The following is a 21369-nucleotide window of genomic DNA, read 5'->3' on the forward strand; positions in this document are numbered from 1 at the left end:
TCCCGCTCTCGTGCCCTCTCTGAACTCCCACTGCTCCCGCTCTCGTGCCCTCTCTGAACTCCCACTGCTCCCGCTCTCGCGCCCTCTCGGAACTCCCACTGCTCCCACTCTCGCGCCCTCTCGGAACTCCCACTGCTCCCGCTCTCGTGCCCTCTCTGAACTCCCACTGCTCCCGCTCTCGTGCCCTCTCCGAACTCTTTTCACTTTGGGTACATATTTGTTTTCCACATTTATTACCTTGTTCTTAAAAACTTTCCATTTATATTCTATCTACATCTGTCTCATCGCCACCCAGGAGGGTTAGCCAATTTACCCATTCCACATTATCTGACATCTTGGTGAAGTTTGCTCTTCTGAAATCTTGTACGAGCTGCAGGTGCTCAGTACCTTTAGCTTTACTAGCCAATTGAAACCGTATAATGTTGTGGTCACTGTTGGCCAGATGTTCCCCCACATGAAGGCCCGATACGAGGTCAGGCTGACTATTAAACATTAGATCTAAGATATGATTATCCCTAGTTACTTTATTGAAACCGAACTTCAATAGGGTCAGTGAATGGAAGACTACATTTATATATGTTTTTAAATTAAAGGTAGTTAGGTACTCCTGGGGGATTTTCTTTAAACCTCAAGATAGAATTAGAGCAATTTTAACCCTTGAACTCACCCATCGAAGCCCCACAGTGACCCCACAGGCCACGGTTCTGAGCCTCACGCTGCTGTGGTCAGGACTGTTGGCTACCATTCTCGGCCCCGCCCGCCCGATTCCCACCCCAAGTTAAAATTGGGACTATACTGTACAATTAATTCAAAAATCCATCGGTGTGTCATTTAATTTGTGTGATATTTTCATATTTTATTATTTATTATACTAGGGTATTGAAGTTCTCAATTCTCTCATCTTTCCTTTCAGTTATGTATTTGGATGGCTCCTTATTGGTGTTTGAAGATATCTTCAAAATGGTGGCATTCTACTGTGTGAGCAGGTAAGACACTGTTTGACAGATCCACTCAGCCCATGTAACACAGCGCGTAATACAGGTTTTTAACAACAACTTACATATATATAGTGCCTTTAATGCAATTTGTTTTCTGAATGTAAAAAAAAATCTCTTTCTTGCCATTTATATCTAAGCTGCCTTTTTTCAGCTGGATCGATCAGATTTGTCCATTATTATTCTTTGTAAACAGTTTCAACCCGATTCCAAGTGGGTGAGAGTCCACAGCACAAACTTTAGTCAAAGAGGCCATAGGGATTGTGTGGGAAATATAAGAATTTACACTACTCAGGTATGAGTACTGTTTAAGGTTGGCTGCACAACATTTCTCCGAGAAGTATAGAAGGAGCCACGCATCCATGGCAATGGTTCTAGTAGCGAGATTATCTGGCCTATATATTAGCACTGAATAACTTGTGTTGCAGCAGGATATATCAATATGGCTGTACCTTTATCACTGAGTTCATCTTTCTGTATGCATCATAACCCAAAGAGGACATAATACTCTACGTATGCTGTCACCAGAGTTTCAGGGAGGAATTTTTACCTTTGGGAGCGGGCAGGTAGTTAAAAGGGATGAAACAGGTGGCCGGCTCGAACCGGCTGATTTCCGTTTTTAACTGCAGCGCTTGCAGCTGTGTGCAAGAAACCCCAATGGGAGAGGCAGGTTGACAATTGAAAGATATTAAGAGACAATTAGGAGCTGTTTTAACTGCAGATTTGAGCTTTAACTGCAGGCTTCCTGGGACTTGCCAGTGAAAGCAAGGCGAGATAACAGTGCGAATTGATGGGGCTGACCAAAATGACAGGCAAACAATCCTATAAGTGCTCAGAACTCACAGCTGCTTCCTTGCCTGAGTGAAAGGCTTCTGGAGAGTGTGCTTTCACTACGTTGCAGCTGATTTCCACTATTTCGGAGGTCATTTGTGCTACCGTGGATTTTTGTAAGCCTGATCTACGCTTTCCATCTGTCAAGCATAAGTTCAGCGTGGGTGCCACTTACACAGTTGATGCACTGCATCAACTTACCATGGCTTCTTTGGCATCACCTCCCAAACTCACGATCTCTACCACCAAAAGGACAAGGAGAGCAGGCACATGGAAACATCACCACCTCCAAGTTCCCCCTCCAAGTTACACATCATCCTGACTTGGAAATATATCGCTGTTCCTTCATCGTCACTGGGTCAAAATCCTGGAACTCACTCCCTAACAGCACTGTGGGAATACCTTCACCACACAGACAGCAGGGGTTCAAGAAGGTGTCTTACCACCACATTCTCAAGGGCAATTAGGGATGGACAATAAATACTGGACTTGCCAACGATGTCCATATCCCAGAAACAATTTTTTTTTAAAGCTTGCAGGAGACAATACCACCAACAGGGGGTATATAGGGAAGGATCAGCTTCCTGGGCATGTTGGAACACGAGTGCCTCAGGGTATAAGAATATAAGAACAGAAGAATTAGGAGCAGGACTGGTCATACAGCCCCATTTAATAGGATCATGGCTGATCTTCGACTTCAACTCTACTTTCTTGCCCTATCGCCATACCCCATGATTCCTCTGGAGTCCAAAAATCTATCTATCTGAGCCTTGAATATACTCAACGAGCCTCTTATCCTAAGTCTCCAGCCAGGGGAAACAATCTCTCAGCATTTATCTGTAATGAGATCACCTCGTATTCTTCTAAACTTCAGAGAGTACAGGCCCAATCTATTCGATCTCTCCTCATAGGACAACCCTCTCATCCCAGGGATCAATCTAGTGAACCTATCGTGTCAGGTGGTCACAGATATTTGCAGAGTCCAGGAAGAAGATCTCCTGCCCAGAGAACCCAGTGGGCACGTTTTGCCAGTAGCCGGCAAAGTCACCATTGCCTTTGGTTACCACTATGGATCTGCACGAGATATCGGCAGAATGTCCCAATCTGCTGACCACAAATGTATCACCCAGGTGACCGATGCCATGTTTGCCAGGGCCGGCAATTATGTGCACTTTTCAACAGATGAGGCTAGTAAGAATGAGCAGGCATTCGGCTTTGCGTCTCTGGATGGCGTCCCACAGGTCCAGGGAGTCACCGACTGCAGACATGTGGCAATCAAGGGCTTCCACTCCATCAATGTTCAACTCGTGTACATTAAAAAAGATAATCATGTAGGCGCATGCAAGATACCCAGGCATGATCGTATTGAATGGCAGAGCAGGCTCGAGGGGCCGTATGGCCTACTCCTGCTCCTATTTCTTATGTTGTTCTTATGATTCTTTCATCCAGCGCCAATCCACCCTTCCAGAGCTCTTCGGACCTCAAAGCAGAGTTTGTGGCTGATTTCTGGAAGACAAGAGCAGCCCCCGATGACTCCAATTCGGAGCCCAAATAATGAGGCCCAAGAGAGGTAGGGGCCAAAATTGCCCCTCCATATAAGGCCTCGGGCTGCCTCAAAGCGACTCTCCACGGAGGGGCCGCCATTTTGTAAATTGTCCTTCATGACTTTTGGAGTGGTGCCCGGGACCACTCTGTGTTGTTTTTCCACCATGGCATGCTTGCGCCGACCCCCTTACCAACTGGTAGGGTCCCCCCTGGTGAAATTGCCCCTCGGGAAATGGCCCTTTTCTCGGTATTACCCCGCAGGATCGGCTCCGCCGCCAGTCAGTGCCCCCGACAGCTTTGTGTGTCGGTGCACTCTCTGTAACATGGCGGCTCGACCACCTTTAAAGGGGAGGGCGCACTGCCGCGGCCGCCATGTTGTTTTTTTTTTGTCAGCTGACTGCCAGGTCGGCCCGACAGTTATGCCCCTGGGTTCGGCCAGGCCTCCAACAGGCAGCCTGGCACCCTCTCTTGGGTGCCAGGTCACTGCCCGGCCAAAGCCCGCCCTGGTGGCCAAGCAGACCTAACTTAAAAGTATGCAGAGCTTGCAGCGGCACTCCCCTTTAACTGAAGGGGAGAGACATTGTGCCATGTCAGCACTGACGTCACCAGGGTGGCGTTGATGACTGGTCAGGGCGGTAGACCCACTGCAAGGGCACTTCCGCCCCTCAGTCGCCACGACTTCCACCCCGAGCCAAAAAAAATTCAAAGTGTCGAACATCGACGGCACCTCTGCCACATGGGTTGCAGCAGAGAAAAACTTTTACAAAATGGTGGGTACGCCCCGTTTCGGGGGGAGGGCAATTTCTACCCCATACAATCAAAGCCACGTGACCACCAGAAATGCCATCGAGCAAGCAATCGGAATGCTGAAGATGCGCTTTAAGTGCCTGGACAGATAGGAACAGGTGCACCTGCAAGTTAAGTAAGTATGAAGAATGATGGGCTGGAATCTGCGCAGGAAGAGAATCTCCCTGCAGGCCCTTACAGAACACAGCATCAACTCTAGGAAGGCATCATTTAAACGAGATGCAGCATTGCCATGTTGTTTCATTTGTTCCCCCACCATGACAATAAAAACATAGAAACATAGAAACTAGGTGCAGGAGTAGGCCATTCGGCCCTTCTAGCCTGCACCACCATTCATGGCTGAACATGCAACTTCAGTACCCCATTCCTGCTTTCTCGCCATATCCTTTGATCACCCGAGTAGTAACGACTATATCTAACTCCCTTTTGAATATATTTAGTGAATTGGCCTCAACAACTTTCTGTGGTAGAGAATTCCACAGGTTCACCACTCTCTGGGTGAAGAAGTTTCTCCTCATCTCGGTCCTAAATGGCTTACCCCTTATCCTTAGACTGTGACCCCTGGTTCTGGACTTCACTAACATTGGGAACATTCTTCCTGCATCCAACCTGTCTAAACCCGTCAGAATATTAAACGTTTCTATGAGATCCCCTCTCATTCTTCCCAACTCCAGTGAATACAAGCCCAGTTGATCCAGTCTTTCTTGATAGGTCAGTCCCGCCATCCCGGGAATCAGTCTGGTGAACCTTTGCTGCACTCCCCTCAATAGCAAGAATGTCCTTCCTCAAGTTAGGAGACCAAAACTGTACACAATACTCCAGGTGTGGCCTCACCAAGGCCCTGCCCAACTGTAGTAACACCTCCCTGCCCCTGTACTCAAATTCCCTTGCTATGAAGGCCAACATGCCATTTGCTTTCTTAACCGCCTGCTGTACCTGCATGCCAACCTTCAATGACTGATGTACCATGACACCCGGGTCTCTTTGCACCTCCCCTTTTCCTAATCTGTCACCATTCGGATAATAGTCTGAATCTCTGTTTTTACCACCAAAGTGGATAACCTCACATTTATCCACATTATACTTCATCTGCCATGCATTTGCCCACTCACCTAACCTATCCAAGTCACTCTGCAGCCTCATAGCATCCTCCTCGCAGCTCACACTGCCACCCAACTTAGTGTCATCCGCAAATTTGGAGATACTACATTTAATCCCCTCGTCTAAATCATTAATGTACAATGTAAACAGCTGGGGCCCCAGCACAGAACCTTGCGGTACCCCACTAGTCACTGCCTGCCATTCTGAAAAGTACCCATTCCTTCAACATTCATCTTCACAGAGTCCCTTCAGTTAGTTCAGCTGAACTAGACCCATGTGTGTTGTCATCACACAGGCTCGCGTTAATTGGTCGGGGAACGCCGAATTTAGATGCTCATGAAGTGACATAGAAACATAGAAACATAGAAAATAGGTGCAGGAGTAAGCCATTCGGCCCTTCGAGCCTGCACCACCATTCAATATGATCATGGCTGATCATTCACCTCAGTCCCCCTTTCCCGTTTTCTCTCCATACCCCTTGATCCCTTTAGCCATAAGGGCCACATCTAACTCCCTCTTGAATATATCCAATGAACTGGCATCAACGACTCTCTGCGGCAGGGAATTCCACAGGTTAACAACTCACTGAGTGAAGAAGTTTCTCCTCATCTCAGTCCTAAATGGCCTACCCCTTATCCTAAGACTGTGTCCCCTGGTTCTGGACTTCCCCAACATCGGGAACATTCTTCCCGCATCTAACCTGTCCCGTCCCGTCAGAATCTTATACATTTCTATGAGATCCCCTCTCATCCTTCTAAACTCCAGTGTATAAAGGCCCAGTTGATCAAGTCTCTCCTCATAGGTCAGTCCAGCCATCCCGGGAATCAGTCTGGTGAACCTTCGCTGCACTTCCTTAATAGCAAGAACGTCCTTCCTCAGATTAGGAGACCAAAAGTGAACACAATATTCCAGGTGAGGCCTCACCAAGGCTCTGTACAATTACAGTAAGACCTCCCTGCTCCTATACTCAAATCCCCTAGCTATGAAGGCCAACATGCCATTTGCCTTCTTCACCGCCTGCTGTACCTGCATGCCAAGTTTCAATGACCGATGAACCATGACACCCAGGTCTCGTTGCACCTCCCCTTTTCCTAATCTGCCGCCATTCAGAGAATATTCTGCCTTCGTGTTTTTGCCACCAAAGTGGATAACCTCACATTTATCCACATTATACTGCATCTGCCATGCATTTGCCCACTAACCCTGCAGCCTCTTAGCATCCTCCTCGCAGCTCACACTGCCACCCAGCTTAGTGTCATCTGCAAACTTGGAGATATTACCCTCAATTTCTTCATCCAAATCATTAATGTATATTGTAAAGAGCTGGGGTCCCAGCACTGAGCCCTGCGGTACTCCACTAGTTACAGCCTCCCATTCCGAAAAGAACCCGTTCATCCCGACTCTCTGCTTCCTGCCTGCCAACCAATTCTCTATCCACGCCAGTATATTACCCCCAATACCATGTGCCTTGATCTTGTACACCAATCTCTTATGTGGTACCTTGTCAAAGGCCTTTTGAAAGTCCAAATACACCACATCCACTGGTTTTCCCTTGTCCACTCTACTAGTTACATCCTCAAAAAATTCCAGAAGATTGGACAAGCATGTTTTCCCTTTCATAAATCCATGCTGACTTGGACTGATCCTGTCACCGCTTTCCAAATGCACTGCTATTTCATCCTTAATAATAGATTCCAACATTTTCCCCACTATTGCTGTCAGGCTAACCGGTCTATAATCACCCTTTTTCTCTCTCCCTCCTTTTTTAAAAAGTGATGTTACATTAGTTACCCTCCAGTCCATAGGAACTGATCCAGAGTCGATAGACTGTTGGAAAATGATTAACAATGCATCCAATATTTCTAGGGCCACCTCCTTAAGTACTCTGGGATGCAGACAATCAGGCCCCGGGGATTTATCGGCCTTCAATCCCATCAATTTCCCCAACACAATTTCCCGCCTAATAAGGATATCCTTCAGTTCCTCCTTCTCACTAGATCCTCGGTCCCCTCGTACATCCGGAAGGTCATTTGTGTCTTCCTTCGTGAAGACAGAACCAAAGTATTTGTCCAATTGATCTGCCACTTCTTTGTTCCCTATTATTAATTCACCTGAGTCCAACTGCAAGGGACCTACGTTTGTTTTCACCAGTCTTTTTATCTTCACATATCTGTAGAAGCTTTTGCATTCAGTTTTTATGTTCCCAGCAAGCTTCCTCTCATACTCTATTTTCCCCTTCCTAATTAAACCCTTTGTCCTCCTCTGCTGAATTCTAAATTTCTCCCAGTCCTCAGGTTTGCTACTTTTTCTGACCAATTTATATGCCTCTTCCTTTGATCTAACACTATCCTTAATTTCTCTTGTTGGCCACGGTTGAGCCACCTTCCCTGTTTTATTTTTACTCCAGACAGGGATGTACAACTGTTGAAGTTCATCCATGTGATCTATAAATGTTTGCCATTGCCTATCCACCGTCAACCCTTTAAGTATCATTTGCCAGTCTATTCTAGCCAATTCACGCCTTATGCCATCGAAGTTAGCTTTCCTTAAGTTTAGGACCCTAGTTTCTGAATTAACTGTGTCACTCTCAATCTTAATAAAGAATTCTACCATATCGTGGTCACACTTCCCCAAGGGGTCTCGCACAACAAGATTGCTAATTAGTCCCTTCTCATTACACATCACCCAGTCTCGGATGGCCAGCTCTCTAGTCGGTTCCTCCACATATTGGTCAAGAAAACCATCTCTAATACACTCCAGGAAATCCTCCTCCACCGCATTGCTACCAGTTTGGTTAGCCCAATCAATATGTAAATTAAAGCCGTGCATGATAACTGCTGTACCTTTATTGCACACATCCCTTATTTCTTGTTTTATGCTTTCCCCAACCTCACCACCACTGTTAGGTGGCCTGTACACAACTCCCACTAGTGTTTTCTGCCCTTTGGTATTCCGCAGCTCCACCCATACCGATTCCACATCATCCAAGCGAATGTCTTTCCTTACTATTGCATTAATTTCTTCTTTGACCAGCAACGCCACCCCACCTCCTTTTCCTCTCTGTCTATCCTTCCTAAATGTTGAATACCCCTGGATGTTGAGTTCCCAGCCTTGGTCACCCTGGAGCCATGTTTCTGTGATGCCAATTACATCGTATCCATTAACTGCTATCTGCGCAGTTAATTCGTCCACCTTATTCCGAATACTCCTCGCATTGAGGCACAGAGACTTCAGGCTTGTCTTTTTAACACACCTTGCCCCTTTAGAATTTTGCTGTAATGTGGCCCTTTTTGTTTTTTGCCTTGGGATTCTCTGCCTTCCACTTTTACTATTCTCATTTCTATCTTTTGCCTCTGTCTCCCTTTTATTTCCCTCTGCTTCCCTGCATAGGTTCCCATCCCCCTGCTATATTAGTTTAACTACTCCCCAACAGCACTCACAAACACTCCCCCTAGGACATTGGTTCTGGTCCTGCCCAGGTGTAGACCATCCAGTTTGTACTGGTCCCACCTCCCCCAGAACCGGTTCCAATGCCCCAGGAATTTGAATTCCTCCCTGCTGCACCACTCCTCAAGCCACGTATTCATCTGAGCTATCCTGCGATTCCTACTCTGACTATCACATGGCATTGGTAGCAATCCTGAGATTACTACTTTTGAGGTTCTACTTTTTAATTTAGCTCCTAGCTCCCTAAATTCGTCTCGTAGGACCTCATCCCATTTTTTACCTATATCGTTGGTACCAATGTGTACCACGACAACTGGCTGTTCACCCTCCCTTTTCAGAATGTCCTGCACTCGCTCCAAGACATCCATGACCCTTGCACCAGGGAGGCAACATGCCATCCTGGAGTCTCGGTTGCGGCCGCAGAAATGCCTATCTATTCCCCTTACAATCGAATCCCCTATCACTATAGCTCTCCCACTCTTTTCCCTGCCCTCCTGTGCAGCAGAGCCACCCACGGTGCCATGAACTTGGCTGCTGCTGCCCTCCCCTGATGAATCATCCCCCTCAACAGTACCCAAAACGGTGTATCTGTTTTGCAGGGGTATGACCGCAGGGGACCCCTGCACTACCTTCCTTACACTGCTCTTCCTGCTGGTCACCCATTTACTACCTGGCTGAGTACCCTTTACCTGCGGTGTGACCAACTCGCTAAAAGTGCTATTCACGTCATTCTCAGCATCGTGGATGCTCCAGAGTGAATCAACCCGCAGCTCCAGTGCCGCAATGCGGTCCGTCAGGAGCTGCAGGCGGATGCACTTCCCGCATATGTAGTCGTCGGGGACACTGGAAGGTCCCTGACTTCCCACATAGTACAGGAGGAGCATAACACGTGTCCGAGCTCTCCTGTCATGACTTAACCCTTAGATACACTTAAGTTGGCAACAACAATGCTAAATGTTACTTACTGATAAAGAAAGAACAGGAAAAGCTACTCACCAATCACCAGCCAATCACTTACCGCCTTGGCTGTGACGTCACCTTTCGATTTCTTTCTACTTCTTTATTGCCTTCTCCCTGTAGCTGCAAAAGCTCCGCCTCTCCACGCACCTCGCGAGCCTCTCGCCGACACACCATGACTCCCGATGACTCTCAGACGCTGGGCCTTTTTATAGGCCTCTCCACACACCTCCAGAGCCTCTCACCGACGCATCACGACTCCCGACGACTCTCAGACACTGGGCCTTTTTATAGGCCTCTCCATGCACCTCGCGAGCCTCTCGCCGACACACCACGACTCCCGACGACTCTCAGACACTGGGCCTTTTTATAGGCCTCTCCACGCACCTCCAGAGCCTCTCGCCGACGCATCACGACTTCATTAAAAAGCCACTGACAAACGTGCTGCTGAAACATCCAGGTTCCTCGCCCACTCTAGGGCTCCCCCACTGCCAGTGCGTCAGATAGTGAAATATCTGGCCTCAGTGTCAGTATTAATTTACTTACACTGTACATCTTAACCTAAGGATGTGACGTTACACAAGATGAGTTACTGTCAATGCCTTGGATTTATTGTTGCCTGTAGTTAACTAGGATCTCTTAAATAAAGAAAATGTTATAGCATGGATAGTGAGGGATGGTGGAAGAAGTAATTCCTTCATGATGTCAATCTAGCCACCAATAGTGGGAGCAGTGCTTTGAGGGGGACAGGCTGTGAGTGATGCCTTGAAAAAGGAGGAACGACTGCACCACCTGAAAGTGATGGGGCATAAGGAAGAAGAGTTCCAGTATTAGCTGAGAGGGAGTGGGGAGGGAGAGTTCCAGTATTAGCTGAAAGGGAGTGGGGAGGGAGAGTTCCAGTATTAGCTGAGAGAGAGTGGGGAGGGAGAGTTCCAGTATTAGCTGAGAGAGAGTGAGGAGGGAGAGTTCCAGTTTTAGCCGAGAGGGAGTGGGGAGGGAGAGTTCCAGTTTTAGCTGAGAGGGAGTGGGGAGGGAGAGTTCCAGTTTTAGCTGAGAGGGAGTGGGGAGGAAGAGTTCCAGTATTAGCTGAGAGGGAGTGGGGAGGGAGAGTTCCAGTTTTAGCTGAGAGAGAGTGAGGAGGGAGAGTTCCAGTTTTAGCTGAAAGGGAGTGGGGAGGGAGAGTTCCAGTATTAGCTGAGAGAGAGCGAGGAGAGAGAGTTCCAGTATTAGCTAAGAGGGAGTGGGGAGGGAGAGTTCCAGTATTAGCTGAGAGAGAGTGGGGAGGGAGAGTTCCAGTATTAGCTAAGAGGGAGTGGGGAGGGAGAGTTCCAGTATTAGCTGAGAGGGAGTGGGGAGGGAGAGTCCCAGTATTAGCTGAGAGAGAGCGAGGAGAGAGAGTTCCAGTATTAGCTGATAGGGAGTGGGGAGGGAGAGTTCCAGTATTAGCTGATAGGGAGTGGGGAGGGAGAGTTCCAGTATTAGCTGAGAGAGAGCGAGGAGAGAGAGTTTCAGTATTGGCTGAGAGAGAGCGAGGAGAGAGAGTTCCAGTATTAGCTGATAGGGAGTGGGGAGGGAGAGTCCCAGTATTAGCTGAGAGGGAGTGGGGAGGGAGAGTTCCAGTATTAGCTGAGAGGGAGTGGGGAGCGGGAGTTCCAGTATTAGCTGAGAGGGAGTGGGGAGGGAGAGTTCCAGTATTAGCTGAGAGGGAGTGGGGAGGGAGAGTCCCAGTATGAGCTGAGAGGGAGTGGGGAGCGGGAGTTCCAGTATTAGCTGAGAGGGAGTGGGGAGGGAGAGTTCCAGTATTAGCTGCGAGGGAGTGGGGAGGGAGAGTCCCAGTATGAGCTGAGAGGGAGTGGGGAGCGGGAGTTCCAGTATTAGCTGAGAGGGAGTGGGGAGGGAGAGTCCCAGTATGAGCTGAGAGGGAGTGGGGAGCGGGAGTTCCAGTATTAGCTGAGAGGGAGTGGGGAGGGAGAGTCCCAGTATTAGCTGAGAGGGAGTGGGAAGCGGGAGTTCCAGTATGAGCTGAGAGGGAGTGGGAAGCGGGAGTTCCAGTATTAGCTGAGAGGGAGTGGGGAGGGAGAGTCCCAGTATTAGCTGAGAGGGAGTGGGGAGCGGGAGTTCCAGTATTAGCTGAGAGGGAGTGGGGAGGGAGAGTTCCAGTATTAGCTGAGAGGGAGTGGGGAGCGGGAGTTCCAGTATTAGCTGAGAGGGAGTGGGGAGGGAGAGTTCCAGTATTAGCTGAGAGGGAGTGGGGAGCGGGAGTTCCAGTATTAGCTGAGAGGGAGTGGGGAGGGAGAGTCCCAGTATGAGCTGAGAGGGAGTGGGGAGCGGGAGTTCCAATATTAGCTAAGGGCCTGTGTGGAGGAAGCACGAATTGCGCAGTGGAGAGGGAGAGTTCCAGGTTGAATTAAACAGGTGGTGGGGAGGGTGGAAGAAGGATGGAAAGTTGAATGGGGAGGAGGGGTGGAAGAACAGTGCTAGCATGAAAGCGGGTATGGGCTCAGTGGAAGAGGCTGAATGAAGGAGGTGCAAAAAAAGGACATGCTAAATTGAGAGAGGAGAAGAGTGCCATTTTGAAGTAAGGGGGAATAGGTGAAAAATGCTCGTATGAAGTGGGAGCATTGGATGAGGATGCAGTAGCTTGGATTTTCTTCCCAGATCCCAATACCATCGCAATTTCAGTGGGGTGGAAATTCCGCCCACCCCATGTCTGAACCACTAACCTTGGCCCATTTTCCAGGACCAGACTTATTTGACTGAGCACCTTGTAGGGTTCTGGCCAGCATCTGGGAGCCTGTCTTGGAAGAAGAGAGAAAATCACTGCTGCAGGCTTTGGACCGCTACCAGGGAGAAGCTTGGCCATCTGATCCTGGGGAAGCTGAAGAAAATGTTTAGTTTAAAAAAAAAATTTAATTCCAGGCAGGAGTATAATTAGTATAAGTCCAGGGGAAAATTGGCTGTAATTTTCTATCTATCAAGAAGAATAACTAAGTGAAACTTCGTTGACACAATTCCATTGACATCTTTGAAGAAGAAAGGTTAATGAAATCATCTTCACTTCAAACCCCTGGAGATATCTGTGAATTCAGATCCCAGCAGCTTTCCTTCGGCACAATGACCTTTCAGGTTAATCGAGCTATTACAAGAATCAAGTTGCTCTTTGGGTTTGGATAATGAATATGTGATTCTTAAAGCCAAATTACATCCTAAATATGCCAAGCTTATTAACATTTTCAGTCAAGTGTCTACCCTCCAAAGCACAAAGTAAATTGACAACATTCTCAAATGCAGCTTCGCTCCTACTGTAGTAATAAGACAATCAATGCTGTATCTGATTTAAGCACTGGAACTTAACAAACTCCTTTCAATTTGCTCTCATGATTCAGGCTTTGCGATTCTTATACAGACTGGGAAGCAATTTTGACTTGTGCGAGAGTGTAAAACGGGTGATAGTGAGTTGTGCGAGAGTGTAAAACGGGTGATAGTGAGTTGTGCGAGAGTGTAAAACGGGTGATAGTGAGTTGTGCGAGAGTGTAAAACGGGTGATAGTGAGTTGTGCGAGAGTGTAAAACGGGTGATAGTGACTTGTGCGAGAGTGTAAAACGGGTGATAGTGAGTTGTGCGAGAGTGTAAAACGGGTGATAGTGAGTTGTGCGAGAGTGTAAAACGGGTGATAGTGAGTTGTGCGAGAGTGTAAAACGGGTGATAGTGACTTGTGCGAGAGTGTAAAACGGGTGATAGTGACTTGTGCGAGAGTGTAAAACGGGTGATAGTGAGTTGTGCGAGAGTGTAAAACGGGTGATAGTGAGTTGTGCGAGAGTGTAAAACGGGTGATAGTGAGTTGGCAGCCGTTTAACAACTCTCCCAATTTTTATTCCCATTGCCTCCCCCATGACTCACTTTGTTGGCAGCGGTTCCAGCTCGATTTGAAAGCCTCAGTCTGGCAAGCTGAGTCACAATGCCTGTCTGGCACCTCACAGCTCACCTGGTGAATTTAAGCCTCATAATCACTGGGGCCTCTTCACCGCTGGACTGGGCGGCCAACCAATGTACTCTGCCGATCGGGCCCAAAAGTGAAAATCGACCCCACTGTCTCTGTAACGTATTTGACCTGTTTTTGACAATTTTAGCAGCATATAAACAATCCATGTAAACTACCTTGAAATGGTAACTAGCTGTTAAAATTGTTTTAAAGGCATTCTGATGCAAAACTCTCAAAGGATTGTTATCAGTCCAATCGAGGTATGCCAGTTACTAATGGACATCCCAATTACTCACTGGCAATCTTGTTCTTCCCACAGTGTGGCTTCTGACTTCAACTGGGTTTGTAAAATAGCAGATTCATTAATTATGAACATACAAAAATGACGGGCAAGAAAAAGGCAGCAGGTCCATGAAGCATGTCCCTTACTCTCATGGTACAACTTAATGCCATGACCCCCATCATCCTCCCAAACACCAGCTGCCATGTTGCCTCCTAGGAAAGGTGAAAATAAAACAAGGCTACTTCAGGGGAATAAAGTCTGGGAAATTCCTCTCCAACCCTCAAAGGCAATGAAACAAAGTCCAGGAGATCGCAGTGACTGGGAGACACATTCCCAATACCACAAATACCTTTTGTATGGTGTGATGTCAGTCACAATTAGGAACATAGGAACAGAAGTAGGCCATTCAGCCCCTTGAGCCTGTTCTATGAGATTCAATGAAATCATGGTTGATCTGTGTCCTAACTTCATCCACCTGCCTTGGCTCCATATCCCTTGGCTAGCAAAAATCTATCGATCTTAGAATTAAAATTATTAATTGAGCTAGACTTACTGCATTTTGTGGGATAGAGTTCTGTACGTCTACCATCTTTGCATGTAGATGTGTTTCCTAACTTCTTTTCTAAATGCCTAGCTCTGATTTTAAGGTTATGTCCCCTTGTCCTAGACTCCTCCACCAGCGGAAAAAGTTTCACTCTATCTACCCTATCAATTCCTTTCAAAATCCGAAACACCTCAATCAAATCACCCCGTAACCTTCTATATTCCAGGGAATACAAGATTAGTTTATGTAATCTCTCATAATCTAATCCTTAGAATCCTGGTAACATTCTAGTGAATTTGCACAGCACTCCTTCCAAGGCCAATATAGTCTTTCTAGGATGTGGTCCCCGGAACTGTGCATAGCACTTCAGATGTGGTCTAACCAGGGCTTTGTATAGCTGTACCAAAACTTCCTCCCCTTTATATTCTAGCTCTCATTATAAAGGTTAACATTCCATTAGCCATTTTGATAATGTTTTGTACATGACTACTACATTTTAGTGATCTGTGAACATGGACCCCTAAATCTCATTGGCCCTCCACTGTTCCTAGCTTTTCATCTATTAAAAATACTCAGATCTATCATTTTTTTTGTCCAAAATGGATAACCACACACTTACCTGCGTTGAAATCCACTTGCCACAGTTTTAGCCACTCACTTAATCTATCAATGCCTCTTTTAATTTTATGCCTCATCTACACTACTTACTATGCCTCCAATCTTTGTGTCATCAGCAAACTTGGATATATAGCTCTCTATTGTGTTATCTAAGTCATTAATAAATATAGTGAATATTTGAGGCCCTAGCACAGATCCTTGTGGGACTCCACTAGTCACTTCCTTCCAATTCGAGTACGTACCCATTAGCCCTACTCTTTGTCTCCCACCACCTAACAAATTTCCTAACCAGGTCAATAATTTGGCTTAATTTCATGAGCTTTAATTTTAGCTAACAGGCTCTTATGTGGAGCCTTATCTAATGCCTTCTGGAAGTCCATATAAACTATATCTGTAGACATTCCCCTGTCTACTACTTTATTTACTTCCTCAAAAAATTCAATTAGGTTCATTGGACATGACCTACTCTTTACAAATCCATTTGGCTCTCTCCAACCTGCTCAAATTTCTCAAACTGCTCAGTCAATCTGTCCTTAATTATAGCTTCCAGTAACTTCCACAACAGATGTTAGACTAACAGGTCTATAGTTTCCTGGTTTCCCTCTCACACCTTTCTTAAATAAAGGAGTTACATTTGCAATTTTCCAATCTGAAGGGACAATTGCTGAATCGCAAGAGCTTTGGAAGATTATGGCTAAAGCATTTACAATTTCCTCACCTAATTCCTTTAAAACCCTGGGGTAGAAACCATCAGGTCCTGGAGATATGTTGGTCTTTGGTGACATTGGCCCTGAAATTCCGATTTGGCCTTCCCTAGGGCATTTTAGAGAAAAAATCCGCACTTACCTTAAGCTGCTGCCCACGTCCGCGCTTCTGAGCCTGTGGCCTCCTTCGACTGCCAATCGCAGCGTGTGCTCGTGGGGATGTGCGCAGTGCTGGAGCTGGCATCACATGGCTCTGGGCAGCCAATCAGATAAGGTATCATAGTAATACGAGTTCCGCACGGTCCTAAACTCCTATTACTATGATTGTGATAGACCCAAAACACCCAAAACACTGCCCCAAACACCCAAAACAGTAATAAAAAATAGAAAATAATTACACTACATTCAGTTAAATTAAAGTTATTAATGTCTTAAAAAAAATAATTTCCCAATTTTTAAAAGAGTTTTTAAAAATAAACTTACCGTTGTGGAGAGGGTTTTTAATGATAATTTTTGTTTTAATAACTTTATTTTCAGATGTTTTTTTATTTTTTTTAAACACTTGCGCCTGTCAAAGTAGGCTATGCGCCTGCTTTTTCAGGCACAAGATTTTTGAGGACATTTGTAAGTGTAAATATCAGAAATTTACACTTGTAAGTGTCCTAGCTCTCGATCTGGCTACCATCTGTCAAGCCAGAAATTGACAGATCGGAAATGCTGGTTTCTAGCGCATGCGCATTGCGTGGACCCGGGAAGGCTGGAATTTCAGGGCCATTATTTTTTCGAATACTCTTTTCTTGCTTACATTAACTTTAGTCAGTTCCAATCTTTGGTTCATCATTAGTTTCCCTGGAATGTCAGGTATATTATCCTCTTCCTCGACTGTGAAGACTTAATTATTCAGCAAGTCTGCCATTTCCTTTTATTCATTTGCAATATTACCACATCTGTTTTTAAAAGAGACCACATTACCCTTGCCTATTCTTTATCTTCTAATATAATTGTAGAGAAGTCATCCATCTCCCTTTGGATGCTTACAGGGAATCTATGCTGACTGCACAAGCCGCCATCTTGTTCCAAATGTCATGCACCATATATGAAAAGAAAAAACACCTGACAACTAATACAGAAGCAAAACACTGCGGATGCTGTAATCTGAAATAAAAACAGAAAATGCTGGAAATCTCAGAAGGTCAGGCAACATCTGTGAAGAGAGAAACAGAGTTAATGTTTCAGGTCAATGATCCCAAGGGTCATTGACCTGAAACGTTAACTCTGTTTCTCTCTCCACAGATGCTACCTGACCTGCTGAGATTTCCAGCATTTTCTGTTTTTTGTCCTGTCATCTAATGCTAGTTCTATGCTTGTGAATTAAGTGGGAACTGTAAGATTTCTAAATCTCTGGCATTAAATTGACAGCAAGATCGATTCTTTTAAAACAATTTGGAATAATTTTATTAAACACACACACATGCAGCCTATCAGACAAACAGCAGTCGAAAATCTACTTCGTTACAACAGATACAATCATGTTACAATAATGATTTATAAAAAGATATACTTTACTTCCCTCTGGCAAAGCACACGATCGGCTTCTTGGTCTGGTCTTGTGTAGAGGAAGGTTTCCTGCTTTGCTGTGTGCTTAAGAAGAAACAAGAGAGAGCAATCTTTGTGCTTGGGTTATTATACCCCTTAAGTCTATTGTTTCTCAGAAAGCCCCAGGATTGGGTCTCGGTTCCAGGGCAGTTCCTATTGGCTTTTCCTCATACATGTGTCTGTCTGGAGGACCGTTGCCATTCCTTGATTAAGTTAATGGCTTTCCAATTAACACCTTTTCTAGTTTGGTGAGTTTCAAAGCCATGCTTACTTTGTTCGTTGGGCTCTGCCCAGCCAGAGAACACATGGGATATCCATTTTGTCTTTTCAAACTTGTCTTTTTGTATAATCTCATTTATATATACATAGAATCAATTTTATCACTACTAAACACTTTTATTCTTACAGACTACTTTACGCGGGGCCATTCAGAAAGCTTGACAATGCAGACTATCATGACATATATCTTTAATATTTGTGTGCGTTTTATAGGAATATTTTTTCCACATAGAGTTAGTTCCAAAATAATGATAAAGCAAGCCAATATAAAAATACTGAATATTAGTATTTTATAATTTCATAAATTGTAGTAAACCTGTTCTAAATATACCAATTCTTGGCAGAATTGTGATAGAATCATTAAGGTATCTGACATCCCCCTTCTGTTCAAAAATAGGAGAATGTATTTGTTTTCCTCCCTAATTAACAATCTGTTGTTCATTTTTTTATTTGTTCACGGGATATGGGCAGGGTTCCATTTTTTGCCCATCGCTAGATTTCCCGAGAAGGCGTGGCACTCTTTGTGGTGTTTCTGCTTCCACAATGGTGTTATTTCAGAGTTACAGCATCCGCTGTATTTTACTTTTGTATTAATAAATGATTGTTTCTTTACCCAAAATGTTCAGCATCAGAGGGCCATTAAGGTCTGTATAGGAACATTGTAGATTCCTCCTGGTCGATCCGACTCCCAGGACAAGGCAGAGGTTTTATTTGCCTATTTTATTACAGAGAGGCCTGGGGGGGAAAACTGGGGGAAAAAACCCACCACAAACATTCCCAATAAATGACTCAGGCCACCACAACATAAATCACAATAAATAAATAAATAAACAATCGCACTTACCTGAGGTCAACATCACTTACCTCAGTGCAGCTGCTATAGCTCGGACCGCCCGCTTTCACAGGTGGTCTTAATTGGGTACAAATAGCTCAGTTTAGATCATTTTGGCTCACATTCATTCTCTATTTACTTTACACACCACTGCAAAAACCACCACAATCTTTTCTTTGATTTATAATTGTTATCTGCTACTGCTCTCTCTAGTCCCATTGGAGACAAATATAAAAAAACTTTCCAAAGTACGCAGACATGTTTCTTGCTTGAAATAATGGTGGCCGGCAATTGTAAATTGTCCGGGGAAGTGGGTGGGAGAGGGCCACCTTGGTCACCCTATTGATGCCCAAGGCCTACCTGATGCTATTTTGAGGTGATCCTGTAAATGGTCAAGTAGCACGTCCACCTGTTTCACATGGGGAGCTGCTTAAATATGCCAATGGGGATCCTAAGCCAGATTTTCAGGTACAGATGGGCAGAGCATGCGTCGACTGCGCTCCACGCATTTGTACGTATCATTACATGATCGAACCAATAGACCTGAAAGAGATTGTCAGAGATCGTTCAAAAAAACAGTCAAAGAAATTTTCATTTTTGCGGGGTGAGGAGGAGCAGGATTGGACCTCCTGAGCCCACAAAAACCTCAAGTCTGCTGCCAGCCTATGTAAGCCACCTCCCGGCTATAGCCCCTTCACTCTAGGCCTGACTTGGCCATTTCAGCATGAGAATCATCCAATTTCACGTCCTTCCACAACTGGCGAGCTGCAGCAGGTCGCTCAGTTGGTGGCCATGGCATTTAAATGAAGCCCGAACCCAAAGATGGTTCGAGCCTTCTTCCCTGGCTTTGGGCAGGCAGTGTGGCCACTCCATCATGCCCGTTTCCGACAAATGTTGAAGATCCAGGAGCCCAGGAGTGAAACTAGTCTAATGGCACCTGGCCAGACCCGTGAAGAGGTGGGTCTCCAATGCAGTCAGAACTCCAGAGGTCACATCACCAAGGCAGGAATACCTTGTGTCCAGAGTTTACAGTCAATGGAAGTCCCCTAAGCAAGACAATTCAGGGGGGAAGAAACAGGGATAAAGAAACAGCTTCCTATAAATAACAATTGTGACAACTCCCATATATCCTCTGGTGAGTCCCGTGCAGAATAATTCTTATCACTTAGTTTGGAATCAGTAAGCACAGATTGCAATCCAAACAAGATATCTCATTGTTTAATGTGGATAAATCACCACACATGAAAACTAATATAAAGGGATAGTCTATTAAGGCACTTCTACAGTGCTCAGTGCTCAGGCTCCAAGGAGAATGGTACTGAAGCCAAGCACTGTTCTCCCTATTAATGCATGTGTGTCTCTATTTGAGGGGCAATACAAAGAAGCATTTATTCTCCCCATAATTGATTTCTGCTGTCAAAAGGTTTGGTTCCAGGCACCAACGTTGGTACGGAGCAATGAGGGCCAATTCTAAGTGCCTTCGCCAGTGTAAACGGGTCAGTCGCAGCCTAAAAATGGCATTGGGATACTTAAGACCTCATTGGGTAGTGACCTGAAAAGATGTACATAGGACCCTGAGTGCAATTCTAAGGTACAAATGGCTGCAATGTGCATTGTGCAGGCTCTGCTCATTTTGCACTAACACTCAGCAACCTAAGCTGCATTCATAAAGGGGCCACTGGAGTCTGCTTAAAATACGGCTCAAAGAAATGTATATTTTTGTGGGACCAGGATGAGCAGGAGTGCTCCACAAAAGTACTCAGGCCTGCTGTCGGCCCATGCAAGGTGCTCCTTGGATTGCTACCTCCCCCACCCTGCCCCTCCCCACCCCACTCCAATGCTCCAGTGGTTGGTAGGCTCTGCGTAGGAGCTGGATAATTTCCCACTCTCATCAAGTGGTGAACTACCTCGGCTGCACGTAGATGAAGCCCTGGCCTCAAAATTGCACCACCCATGCTGTGCCCCTAAACTGACAATTGGCCCGATGAAACTGTTACAGTCCTGGATCAGGCCATTCGGCCCATCGAATGTGTGGCGGTGCTTTCATCTACATTATCCACCTAGTCTATCCTTGCTCTCCTGCTCGCTCCCCACACTCTTTAGTATTCTTCCTGTTCATACAACTATCACATTTTTTAAAAATATTTATGGACTCTGCAGACTGGGGCATATCGGTGAGATAATATACAGAAACGTTTAGTTTGCATTGTTATTTATTGCACTGCATTTATAATACAATGAGAACCTCTGTTCATTTGTTTATATTATAGCATGCCATCGGCAGGAATTCAACTTCTAATTAGCAAACTTAACACTCGCATTTGATATTAATAAATTGTTTCACTCATCCGTTAAAACAAACATGTCTGTAACAAAAATCTAATTGACACCAGACTGTTAAGCAGGTCTAATTGTGAAAGTCCCCATGAATCAGCAGTAACTATGCAAAACCACAGATGTGTCTTGGGAAACAAGAAGCAAGATAGAGCACAAGTGAAGTAATAGCCTCAACATTTACCTCATCTTGGAAGAGATATTATTAACAATCATAACATAGGATTATTCAAACACATCGAAACTCTTCTGCGAGAACAAATGCGGAATATATGTGATGTATTTAGGTGTCATCAGTGATGGCACTCTTGCCTTGCAAGAGGCTTTTGTTTTATGCATTCATGGGATGTGGATGTCACTGACAAGGCCAGCATTTATTGCCCATCCCTAGTTGCCCTTGAGAAGGTGGTTCTGAGCTGCCTTCTTGAACCACAGAGGGGCAGTAAAGAGTCAACTACATTACTCTGGGTCTGAAGTCACATATAGGCCAGACCGTGTAAGGATGGCAGATTTC

The 21369-nt window shown here is 45.5% G+C and overlaps 1 protein-coding gene across 1 annotated transcript in view; it reads left to right on the forward strand.

The window, feature by feature from the left end:
* Positions 1–21369, forward strand: part of rin3 (Ras and Rab interactor 3) — a 166493-nt gene that overhangs the window by 78895 nt on the left and 66229 nt on the right. Inside the window, exon 4 of the mRNA XM_070879479.1 lies at positions 914–986. Within this exon, the coding sequence (XP_070735580.1) occupies positions 914–986 (73 nt within the window). The remainder of the gene's footprint in view (positions 1–913; positions 987–21369) is intronic.

This window comes from Pristiophorus japonicus, chromosome 4, assembly GCF_044704955.1.
Source record: "Pristiophorus japonicus isolate sPriJap1 chromosome 4, sPriJap1.hap1, whole genome shotgun sequence".
NCBI classification, from domain to species: domain Eukaryota; kingdom Metazoa; phylum Chordata; class Chondrichthyes; family Pristiophoridae; genus Pristiophorus; species Pristiophorus japonicus.